This window comes from Bison bison, unplaced genomic scaffold (assembly GCF_000754665.1).
Source record: "Bison bison bison isolate TAMUID 2011002044 unplaced genomic scaffold, Bison_UMD1.0 scf7180017864297, whole genome shotgun sequence".
Lineage (NCBI taxonomy): Eukaryota > Metazoa > Chordata > Mammalia > Artiodactyla > Bovidae > Bison > Bison bison.
This window is the reverse complement of record NW_011494869.1, coordinates 6,365,286-6,377,238: the sequence shown is the minus strand read 5'-3', so window position 1 is coordinate 6,377,238 and position 11,953 is coordinate 6,365,286. Positions and strand designations below refer to the sequence as shown.

At 46.7% G+C, this 11,953-nt stretch overlaps 1 protein-coding gene and 1 non-coding gene across 10 annotated transcripts in view; both read left to right on the top strand.

Moving 5' to 3' along the window:
* The window catches only part of SLC7A6 (solute carrier family 7 (amino acid transporter light chain, y+L system), member 6), a 32,244-nt gene that overhangs the window by 12,010 nt on the left and 8,281 nt on the right, over nt 1-11,953 (top strand). For all 9 annotated transcript variants that reach the window (XM_010850984.1, XM_010850977.1, XM_010850979.1 and 6 more), the window contains 4 exons: nt 7,582-7,707; nt 9,716-9,860; nt 10,482-10,605; nt 10,790-10,893. In XM_010850984.1, the coding sequence (XP_010849286.1) occupies nt 7,582-7,707; nt 9,716-9,860; nt 10,482-10,605; nt 10,790-10,893 (499 nt within the window). The remainder of the gene's footprint in view (nt 1-7,581; nt 7,708-9,715; nt 9,861-10,481; nt 10,606-10,789; nt 10,894-11,953) is intronic.
* TRNAE-UUC lies at nt 8,472-8,544 on the top strand. The gene has a single exon. It is a non-coding gene; the product is annotated as a tRNA-Glu (tRNA).

Here is an 11,953-nt window from a genome sequence, read left to right as displayed (position 1 = left end):
TTTTTTTTTTTTTTTTTTTTTGCGTCGAGGCATATGGATCTTAGTTCCCTGACCAGGATTGAACCCATGCCCACTGCAGTGGAAGCTCAGAGTCTTAATCCACTCAATCACCAGAGAAGTCCCAAAAGATTACTGTTAATTAAAGAAAACCAGATATCCCAGGTTAAAGAATTTAGTGCTTTTCTATTTATGAGAAGAGTCAGGGGTCATTGACATCCTTCCTTTGATATATACCTCTGCTTTCTCATCCTGAGTCTCCTCAGGGTACTGCGTCAGGGAGTGGCTGCCTGCTAGTTGGTGGGCATCCTGTTTCATCCTGAGTTCCCTTGGGGCTCCCTGAGAGGCAGCTGTAATGGCTTGATGGCTGTAGCATCCGTTGTTTGGCTGATAGGGCAGGCAATTTTTTTTTTTTTTTTCAGTTTGTTGATAGTATCTATCTGAAAAGATTGTTGTGAGGAATAAACGAATCAGTACACCTATAATACTTCTCTCTGCCTGGCATGTAGTGAGTGCCTTATAATATTATTATTAAAAATAATGCTGCTATGGGAAATCTTTGTGTAGAAATCATCTTCAGAGTTTTTTTCATATTCTAATAGGGTAGAATTATATAAGAGAAAACCCTGTGTCTAAAGAATTAAACTGTTTTAAGTTTCTTTGTGTTGCTTTTTAGAAGGTTTTATGAATCTGTACTCTTTCTGAGTACCTGTAAGTATCTGTGCATTGGTCTGGTGATGGCCTCAGGATGAATTCCAAGAATAACTAAATCAGAGAGCTCAGTCGTGTCAGACTCTTTGCAGCCCCATGGACTGTAGACTGCCAGGTTTCTCTGTCCATGTGATTCTTCAGGCAAGAGTACTGGAGTGGGTTGCCATTTCCTTCTCCAGGGGATCTTCCCAACCCAGGAGGCGAACCCACATCTCCTGCATTGGCAAGCGGATTCTTTACATAGTTCCACCTGGGAAGCCCTAAGTCAAAGGTCACTTCTCTACATCATTTTTCATATAAAGAAGATTTTTATTTGTTAAATCTTGTTTTCCTTTATCATTTTTCCCATTGTTTTTTGTGCTTAGGAAGCCTGTCTCCACACTAGGAGCTAATTTTTTGATTGAAGGAGAGTCTTCACCTGTTCGGAGAAGGCAATGGCAACCCACTCTAGTACTTTTGCCTGGAAAATCCCATGGATAGAGGAGCCTGGTAGCCTGTAGTCCATGGGGTCGCTAAGAGTCGGACACAACTGAGCAACTTCACTTTCACTTTTCACTTTCATGCATTGGAGAAGGAAATGGCACCCACTCCAGTGTTCTTGCCTGGAGAATCCCAGGGACTGGGGAACTTGGTGGGCTGCCGTCTATGGGGTCGCACAGAGTCGGACACAACTGAAGTGACTTAGCAGCAGCAGCTTCACCTGTTAGAAAATGTGGTTATATCATATAACTTCTTTTATTCAAATGTACCTTTACTCAGATTACTCAGTATTTGAATTCTGAACACTCGCTTTCTAGAAACTAAGGCTTTTCCATAAAGCAGGCCTGAGGGCAGGAACTTGTCAAAGTTGCAGCCAAGTTGTTAAAACCTTGACCCATCCTAACAGACTAGATTTTAGGGCTCAGTTTACTTTTCTCTTTGGAAATTAGGGTGTAGAATCAGGTTGAGGTATCATCCAGCTAAGCTGGGGTGTGCTGGAGGGAGCCTCCTTGGGCAGGGGTGGCTCTGAAAGCAGCTTGGTCTCAAGAGATATACATGGGAAGAAAGCGATTATGTCATAATTAGGGCAAAAAACAAGGATCTGCACTGAATCCACTGTGAGGCTCAGGTAGGAGAATTAAGTCAGTCTTGAAACTGAGACATGACAGGGATCCAGGTTGTTAATTGGAAGACTGCCTAAAGAAGTTATATCCATGCCAGGGTAGACAGTTAAGGTTCCATCCTAGAAGAAGGGGTCCAGGCAGTCTCCATGTGGCTAACTCTAGGTTGAAGCTGCAAGCCTATGGCTCACAGACCAGACTTGGTCCACACATGTATTGGGCCTATACAGTGTTCTAAAAATTTTGAATTACTTGCCAACATTTAAAAATCAGGACTTGCCCTTTCTCTTGAAAAATCTAGAGTTCTGGCAAACTTGGACCTATATTCCATTCTTACATCAGTTGCATTTGAATAGTGGTTACTCCTCTAAATGAAGCATATAGTCTCTTGTTCACCCCAGTCCTCCACTCCCTCTTATTTTATATCCAGACATACTTGTCTTTGCTCATTTATATTACCTTCTTGGGTCCTTAAGGCACTGCTATTTTAGATCGTGTCTTATGACAACCCCCCACCCCGGTCCCGGGTTACACTGCAGGAAGATAGATCCAAGCAGCTTTTTTTTTTTTTTTAATTTCAGATTGTCTTAGCTACTCATTATATAAGAACAGTGGTTGTCAATTGGAGGTGAGTTTGCTCCCCAGGAGACATTTGGTCTGGAGACAGTTTTCATTGTCACAACTTCTGGGAAGGGATGCTGCTGGCATGTAATGGGTAGAGGTCAAGGATGCTGCTGCTGAACATCCTATAACGCACAGGACAGCCCCACAACAGACTTCTCTGGCCCAAAATGTCAATTGTGCTGAAATTTAGAAACTGTCATTCTAGTCATATATATTCTGGGATCTTGGGCTCTTCTGTGGTTAGTGGGACCTCAGGCTGCCCACTGAACTCAATATGCTTGGGGCTCTAATTCACTTATGGGACTGCGGGGGCAAATGACACTTCTTGAGGTTTCATAGTTCCTTTCTCTGGCCAGGTGACCAGCAGCATTCTTGGTAACCCAGCTGCTCAGCATTATGTAGGAGTACTTGATTTGTTTAGGGAAGTGTGTGTTTCTGGCTTAGGTCTTGGTGCACTTATCTTTGTGGGATCCTGTTATGTAAACTCAAATACATCATTGAAGAATATTTGCCATGAACTGACATGGAAGTCAGTTCAGTACTGACACCGTGGCATCAGCAGAGGTCTGCTCACAGCTGAGACTCCATTGTCCGCAAGGGTTTATTTGGTAAGGCTGCAGTTTATTTGGTGAGACTGCAGTGAGGAAGCACTGTGTGATGTCTGAATGGCTTCCTATTGCCTTTTGCTGTCTTGGACTCATGCCTGGGCAGGGTTCTTTTTTTTTTTTCTTCTGGGCAAGGTTCTACTGTGAGCAGGAAGGCTGCTGTCTCCTATTTTGGTCAATTGTTGTTACACATAGACAGCTTTCATACTTTAACAGTAACAGGCCTGAGGAGGACTGGTCTTGACAACAGTTGCCCGAAGGTCCTAGACTCTAACTCTATATACAGTTTGAATGTTTTGATAATAAGACTCAATGTGTATATTTGTGTAATTAAAAAAAGAGGAGGCCTTTTTTTTTTTTTTTTTAAGAAGGCAAGTACATATCCATACACATGCCCAGAGGCAGCTTCTGATTCTGGGAGCTCCATTTGGAAGGGTTTACTTCTGGACTCTTGTAGAACATTTCTCTCCTAAGATGTTTGTTTCTGCTTCTTTTTCTTTTCCCACTTTGTCATTGTTGTTCAGGACTGTACTCCTCTATCCTTGAACGACCCTTTGTCATACCCAGCTTGTTTGTGGGAGGAATTGGGAGGTTCCCTCTCCTTCCAGTGCTTCTCCTATAGGAGAAGGAAGCTGTGATAATCAGCATAACTAGAACTACAGCTTCAGATGTTAGGCCATCTCCTTATCAGCAAGAGGTGCAAGTTTGTCTGAGGGCACATGGATTAATCAGGATTAGTTTGGGTTTCAAACAACTGAAAGCCAAAAGGAACATGGCTCAGGGCATATTGAAATTTATTTCTCTCACATGTTAAAAGTAGGCAGTGAGGGGCTGGTAGAATGACTTCATAATTCTTCAGGGAGTCAGGTTCCTTCTTTCTGTTTTATGGCTCTGCCATTTTCAACATGTGACTTTTGGCTGGTGGTCAAGGATGGATGCTCAAGCTCTAGTCATGTCTGCATGTGGCCAATGGGAAGCACAAAAAAAGAACCTCTCACCCATCAAAGATACTCCTCTAAGGTGTAATTTATGTGAAACTTTGCTTATGTCCCTGGGTTAACCACTTAATTACTTGGCCACACCTGCCTGCAAAAGGGGCTGGGAAATGTCATCTTTATTTTGGGCAACCGGACTCCAGTTAAAATTTCTATTACTAAGGGAAGATGGAAGAACAGATATTAGAAGATACATAGCCATCTTTGCCACAAAACCTTTGGGGATTGTTTCTGCTTAGGGATTGGGTCTGGGGCTTCCCTGGTGGCTCAGGTGGTAAAGAATCTGCCTGCAGTGCTGGAGACCTGGGTTAGATCCCTTGGTTGGGAAGATCCCCTGCAGAAGGGAATAGCAACCCACTCCAGTATTTTTGCCTGGAGAATTCCATGGACAGAGAAGCCTGGTGAGCTGTAGTCCATGGGATCACCAAAAGTTGGACACGACTGAATGATCAACACACACACACAGGGGTTGGATCTGTATCTGCTATCTGAGTATTTCCCAGCAACAGTCCCCTAGAGAGCCTGAAAAGACCCTCACATGGGTTCCAAAGCCATTGGTGCAGGTTTTCAGGAGAGAAATGAGATCATGGAAGAGCGAGGACTTGGGTGTTTTTATTGTGGTAGTTGAATTGTGGCCTCCAGGCTCAGCCTGGTTGTCTGGTGCTTGAGCTCTGATAGGATCCTTGGATGGGAATGGGAGTTCTGGGAGGCAGGAGGGGTGGGGGTCAGATGGTAAAATTTTGTTTCTTAATTAGAATCAGGAAAGCAGTTGAGGTAGTTGGCTTTTGCTTGGTATGCTATTCTTGGAGCTCTGTGTTCTCTGGCAGGGCTGAGAGTCTGGTGAAGCAAGCGAGGCTCCTGGGGCCAGTACTCGAAGGTTTGCCAAGCTATCCGTGACAGTGAGTGCCTCCTTCACTTTTATGTCGTAGGCTCCTTACTCACCTTACTCTACACTTGGCCCTGCTCCCTGGCTACATGTTGTTTTAAATGAAGTACTTTTATTGAGAAAGAAGTGTATGTGCATGGTAAATAGGTCAAAGTATAAAAGGGTGTACGGTGAAAAAAATCTGCCTCTCAGCTTTAGTCTTCCTCCCTGAGGCAATGACCAGGCTCTTCTGTATCCTTCCAGCTGGCCTTTGAGTAGGGGCTCTGCAGGGGCTGCCATGAGGCGGTGCTTTTACTTGTTGAATTCCCACTGTGTGCACAGAGGACCAAGCCGTGGGGGCAGTTTGTAGCAGGATGGAGGGAAGGAGAAGGAGCAGAAGCCAGAGAAGAGTGTGCCTGTCAGCTGGCCAAGGAATGTGTGAGCTTCTCTCCCCATCCTGCAGTCGCATCTTCGTGGTGGAAACCAGAGCACAGTAAGCGCAGTCAGGACGTTGTAAGACAGCCTTTTTCTCCATGGGTGTGGCCATCTTTCTGTCTCTGTCTCTTTTTTGTCTCTTTCTCTTCGTCTCTGCCTCCTCGTCATTGTCTCTTCTCCACCTCTGTTTTGTGTATATTTCTGCGTCTTTTCATCAGTCTTTTTTTCTCACAAGCTGCACAGCTCCTCACAGACTGCTGTCACTTCTGCTTCTTTTTGTAGTCCCACTTCCTTTGCTTTTTGTGGCTTTTCTTCCTCTATTACAAGGGCTTGTATGTGATTTTTACTTGCTCCTGACCCAGCTGCTGTTCGCTAGGTTCGGTCTCGGCATCCGAACTCATATTTTTGGCAGAGATGATCAAATAGGCTCAGCTTGGGTCCGCAGTTGGGCTCTACCAGCCATGATAGAGTAGGAGGAGCAGTTCCCAAGAAGGGGCCTGGCAGGTACTTCAAAATATGCTGACTCTGTTGCACAGGAGTCTGGATTACTGGTGGCTGTGAACTAGGTAATCCTCACTAGTTGATCCAGGTTTAGCTCCCCACAATGAACTTGGATTAGCAGGGCAGGTCCTTGGAAAGACCTGCCTGACAGTGTGCATTCTTTTGGTCTTCTCCCCTCCCTTTTGGCCATTATTTGACCCCCTGCTGCCACACATCTTTATGACTGACTAGTAAGCACCTGTGTCATTTGCCAGAGTACTATGTGAAAGCTCTTTAAGTGCCCTGTGGAGGCTGTTCAGCCACTCATATTTATAACCACACATTGGCTGATGGCTCTCCTCTCCATTTGCGTGGAGGAATGTCCAACTTTCTGAAAGTTCCCTTGCTCCAGGGGATTGGCAGTTAAATGAAAGTCGTCACCATCTTGATTCCAACCATGGTTCATCAGTTCCTATATTTGCTTGGCAATAAGCTTAAGAAAACCGTATGCTTTTGTTTCCCACTAAGAATTTGTGGTATCCTTGGAAGTACCACCCAAATGCCTGAGGAAGAGAGAGGGACCTTGCTGTGACAGGTGTCCCTATGACCATAGCACACAGTTCTAAGCTGTGCTGTGAAGTGAGGACATGGTAGGTTGAGGGAGAGAGAGCTCAGGCAGGAGCGGGCTGATGTGTTTGGGCAAGGTTTTGCAGGGAGTGGGGACTGAATTAGACCTTGAAAGTGGGACTTGCTGTTGGTTAAGGCAGAAGGAGGAGGGGAGGATATTTCTCTTATGTGTATATACAGCATCAGTACAGAGAGGGTCTGCTGAAGGAGAGTGCACAGCGAGGGTAGAAGTAGGCAGATATGGCCAGGAGGACGGGCCCCCAAATTTTGTAATAACATTTGAGGTTCCCATAAAAGTCATTTTTGGAGGCTAGGGGCATTACTTAGAGGTATCACTGTGGAGCCCCTTGGATATTGTTCTTGTGTTCTCTCCATGGATTAGAGCAGTTCCTGTATAGCAGGGGTAAGGTGGTGGGAGCCCTAACACAGGACCAGATATCACTGAGGTACGTGAGGAGCTGGAACATAAAGCCAGCAGTGCTGATGCGAGTCCACGTCTCCACAGGTCTATCTGAGAATTAGGATGTTTGGATAGAAATGGTGGTGGGGGAGATCAGTGGGGGCGCCATGTAAGCTTGGGAATGGTAGCTGGCCTCTCTCAACCTCGTTTCCTCATCCAGAAAATGGGAATAGGAATGTCTGTTGTGGTTGTGAGAATTAATTGAGAGGATGTATGTGAAATTGTCAGGCACATGACAGACTTTTTAAAAATAAAAACATTGCCTGTCTAATTCCTCGGTGACCTGCCACCTGCATTGAAATTGACCTCATTTGTTGTTGGACCTCTCTTGTCCCCAGTCTCTAATGCCCCAGGGGGTTTGAAACTTTGGGAGTCTCAGTGAGGAAGAGTGGGTAAAGTTCACCATTCGTGGGCCTAGGGGGAATTTCCAGAAACGGTTCTGGCTATCAGAATGTATGAATATGCAGTAGTACATGCCTTTGTATCTTGTCCAAAGTGGTGGGATGTTCTCTCAGCTGGGGCAGATAGAAGATGTACCCCGTTTGCCTGTTCTGGTTTTGACCAGTCCTTTGGCCTCTTTGCCTTAGGCAGACAGGATACAAATGATGTGCTTTGTAAAGAGAGGTTGGGCGTTGGTGCCCTCATCTCACGCCTGCCACTGACGTTGTGGTTTTCTTCCTAGGTCTGCTGACATTTGTGAACTGCGCCTATGTCAAGTGGGGCACACGTGTGCAGGACATGTTCACTTATGCCAAGGTCCTGGCACTCATTGCCATCATTGTCATGGGCCTTGTTAAACTGTGCCAGGGTAAGGAGAATCCCAGGTGGGAAGGAGGGTGGGTGACTCTGGGAGTTCCCCTGGGTTCCTTGAGAAAAACATGCAACGTGGGGACTCCATTAGGTTTACTGCTCAGCTCTTTCTATGTACCTGCTAGACTGTGTCAGTGAGAATGAGAAATCTGTTCTCGGGTTTCCTGGGCCTCCATCCCTTTGTGGAGGTGGGGAGTATTGTAAGATGTGAGCCAAGGGCCTAGGAAATTTTGAAACTTGGGTTGTAATTCGGTCATAAAAGTGATCAAGATAAAGTGAGCCCTGGTTCCTGTTTTTGGTGTGTGACCGCAGGCAGTGGGGAGGAGGGCGCAGCCCTTCTTAAGAGGGTGAAAGGTGTATGTGGCGGGGAGTTGGGGTCTGGAAATGAGTGGTTATTTTGCAGCCTTTACTTTTCATCTGGCCTTGCTCTTATTTAGCATTCCCTCCCAGAATCAGCTCTCAGCAAAAATATTAAAACATTGCAAAGATGGCACTGACTTTTGTGCGTGTTGACTTTAGAGAGCTTTTCATTCCTAGACCACAGCAGGTTGGTAATGAGGGTTACAGGCCTCTTAAGATCCTCTGACCCCTTAGAGAAACCTTGAGGTGTCCTTGGCCAAGGATGTCTCAATCATCCCAGTTCTCTAGGGCATCTTTCTCTAAACTTGGCTGTGTTTACAGTCACCTGAAGAGCCGAGGCTCCCATTTCAACCCATCCAACTCTGGTTGGTTTGGAGTTGAAAAAGATGTGTTTTGGGGAATTCTCTGGTGGTCCAGTGGTTAGGACTCTGTGCTTTCACAGCTGAGGGCCCAGGTTCAATCCCTGGTTAGAGAACTAAGATGCTGCGTGGTGCAACCAAAAAATCAAACAGAGAAAAAGGTATGTTTTTAAGAAGTGCCCTGGGTGAATCTTAGGCAGCTGACCTAGAACCTTTGTGCCTGTGTGCAAGTTAGTATAGCCAGCCATCTGGATGTTCCTAGAGTCTCTGAAATATCTTGGGGCCAAATTGGGTAGTTGAGTAATTCTCCCCCCAAGATCTATGCCCTGGGAATAACTGTCGTGCATGATGACTGGTATGCTGGGGGCTCGCGGGTCTCTGTTTTCCTTCCTCTTTGTTGCACACCCAGCCCTTTTGGCCACATTGAGGGATGGGTTTAGGCCTTCTGAGGAGGTCACAGCAGGCTTCCTTAGAAGTCTAGGTCTTGTTGAAAGATAAGACTAGAGTGTCTAGAAGGTCTGTCTCTTGGACAGTGGGGTGCTGTTCCCTTGGCTTGCAAGTGTGCAGTCTCTGAAGGCCTCAAGGAGGCTGACTTATCTAGGGAGGCTCTCCAAAGGTGGAGGTGGCCCATACCTAACCCCAGACCCCATGATAAATAAGATCTCAGTTCCTACAAAGTCTACCATTTCCTGTGAAATAACCACTGCGAATAGAGCAACAGAGTTCTTTCCGTGAGATTGAGAAACCCATTGAACCAAAATAGGCAGTGGTCTGGGCCAAGAGAAGTAGTTCCACAGGAAGATCTAATTGTTAATGAAAAAATGATTCCTTTACGTGAAAGAGGGTTCTTTCTAAAAATAGGAGGAAGAGCTGTGGCTGACCACATGGTCTCTTGAAGGAAATGGCAATTCCTTAGGGCTTTCAAAGAGGGGTTATCACTTCAGAAGGCAGCCAGGAATGCCTTTTTTTTTCTTCTGAGATTGCCAGGTTCTGCTGAAGGAAAGTGTAAGATTCAGAAGGAGTGGGTGGGATGGTGAAGTACAGGGAGCTGGAGGTGGTGGTTCTTTTGGTACTAAATTGTTTTTCTTTTTTTCTTTTCCCTGCCTGCTTGCTTTTCCTTCTTTTCTTGATGCTCCTCCTCTCTCCTTTTTTCCCCCATCTACCCTTCCTCTTTCTCACTGCCCTGCACCCCCTCCTTTTTCTCTTTACACCTTCCATCTCTCCTGTCCTCCTCCTCCTCCTTGCTCTTTCTCCTCTCTGCACCCCCACCTGCCTTTGCCCCCACAGGACACTCTGAGCACTTTCAGGATGCCTTTAAGGGTTCCTCCTGGGATGTGGGAGACCTCTCTCTTGCCCTCTACTCTGCCCTCTTCTCTTACTCAGGTTGGGACACCCTTAATTTTGTAACAGAAGAAATCAAAAACCCAGAAAGGTAAAGGCGAGATCCCATTCTCCTCAACTTGGCTGGAACTCCTGCTGATAGTGGGTACACTTGCCCCCTCCCACCCCTCCTCCTTCGTGTCTCATCACTTCTCCCTACTCCCCCCTTTTCCAGCTCTGAGGAATGAGGGGCTAGGATGGGAGTAGGGAGGGAAATCCCTGGCTCCTCAGCCTCACGTTAACATTGGAGGATCCCCAAGGTCCTTCCTGGAGGAGAAGTCCTTTGGTGGGCCACAGCCAGCCCAGTTGGGGCTGAGATGTTAAGACCTTGGACTGGTGCTGACACTGAAGCCTGGGGAGCCAGAAGCTTACTCTGAGCAGCCAGGTCCCCAGCCTGTCTTCCAGTCCCTAAAGGACACCGCTATTCCTTCAGAGAGACCCAGTGGTCCCACTGGGACAAGGATCAAATACTCATCCTGAGTCATCTTCACAGAGAAGGGGCTTTCTTCCTCTCTTAGTAGAAAGAGCCCAGGGCATGGGACACATCCTGCCCTTAAGCCATGTGGGAAGGAGGAGTCAGCCTCAAAGATCCAGAGGCCAGGGAATTCCTGGGTAGCTCTGACCCTCAACGAGAGGTTGGTTCCAGGTAGTTCTGTCTCATTTGTTCTGACAGAAATTTGCCCCTGGCCATTGGGATTTCTATGCCAATAGTGACGCTCATCTACATCCTAACCAACGTGGCCTATTACACAGTGCTGAGCATTTCTGATGTCCTTGGCAGTGATGCTGTAGCTGTGGTGAGTCTCTTGGGATCCCATTTGCTCGTCATCTTCTGATACTGAATGGCTGAATCTTCTGTTTCTGCAGCCACTTCACGTGGTGGGTCTGGGCCTAAGGGTGAGCTTTGCAGCAGTGATGGCATTTCAGGAAGCTGTGGACACTCTGTCCTGTGCTGAGTGCCCTTCTGTGCTCTGTCCCCAGACATTTGCTGACCAGACGTTTGGCATGTTTGGCTGGACCATTCCCATTGCTGTCGCCCTGTCCTGTTTTGGGGGCCTCAACGCGTCTATCTTCGCTTCATCAAGGTACTGTGTCTCTGCTTCACTGATAACACACCACAGTATCTAATTCTCTGAGGGTCTAGGTGAGTCCATCAGAGCCCCTTTGCTTTCTCTGTCTCTTGGACTTGCAGAGTGTATATGCGATCGTGTAGTGGTTAGTACTCTGTGTTGTGTATGCAGGTGTGCACACATGTGCTTGCCTTTGTGCAAACATTTGTATGCTGGGAGCTCACATTTTCACCTGAGGTGAGGACAGATTGGTAAGAGGTCAAGGAAGGAAGGCAGTAGCTTGGACAGTAGCCATCCTGTTGGGGATCAGACCAGACTCTATGTTCCTGTGGATTATGCTGCAGGCCTAGCACAGGATTCATTCTTGTGATGAATTATTATTGAGCACTTGCTGTGTACCTGTACTGGTACAGGACGACTCTGCCCCTCACATCATAGAAAACACTGAGGCCAACAGGTAGGCTCCAGCTCTCTTCCCCACACCTGTTAAAGACTTACCTGTTAGAGCACTGTTGTTTCAGAGAGAGGACTGATTTTGCCTTTCCAGGCTGATTCTGCTACCTGGTCCCAGGATTCCCAGGTTCTGGCTCTGCCAGTTGCCCCCAAATACTTAGGTAGTAGGTCCATCCTGAGCTATCTTGTGGCATTGACAGGATGAAGGTAGGGGACTCAGAGTAAGAATGTGGACCTGCACATAAAGTGGACTGCAGCCATGTCAAGATAATGCACAGCTGTTTCCGCCTGTGTTACCTTCTTCACTTTCTCCTTATTACCCGTTCTGCTGTCTTTGGCTCTGTACTCGCTACCTTTGGCTCACTTACACGTCCTCTCCAGCATTCTACCTTTTCTACTGCTTCTCTACTTCAGTACAGATACTAGCCTTGTGAACCTCTGACACCCTTCCAGATGATACCAGCAACTCCTGTGGCTCCACCTGGATGGCCCATAAATATCTCAAACTTAACATGCACTCTACCTGTTCTTGTCTCCAGTTGTGATACATCAGCCCTCCTTACTTGGCATCTTTTTTTTCTTTTCAGTGGAGGGAGTGTGTCACACAGCTTGTGGGATCTTA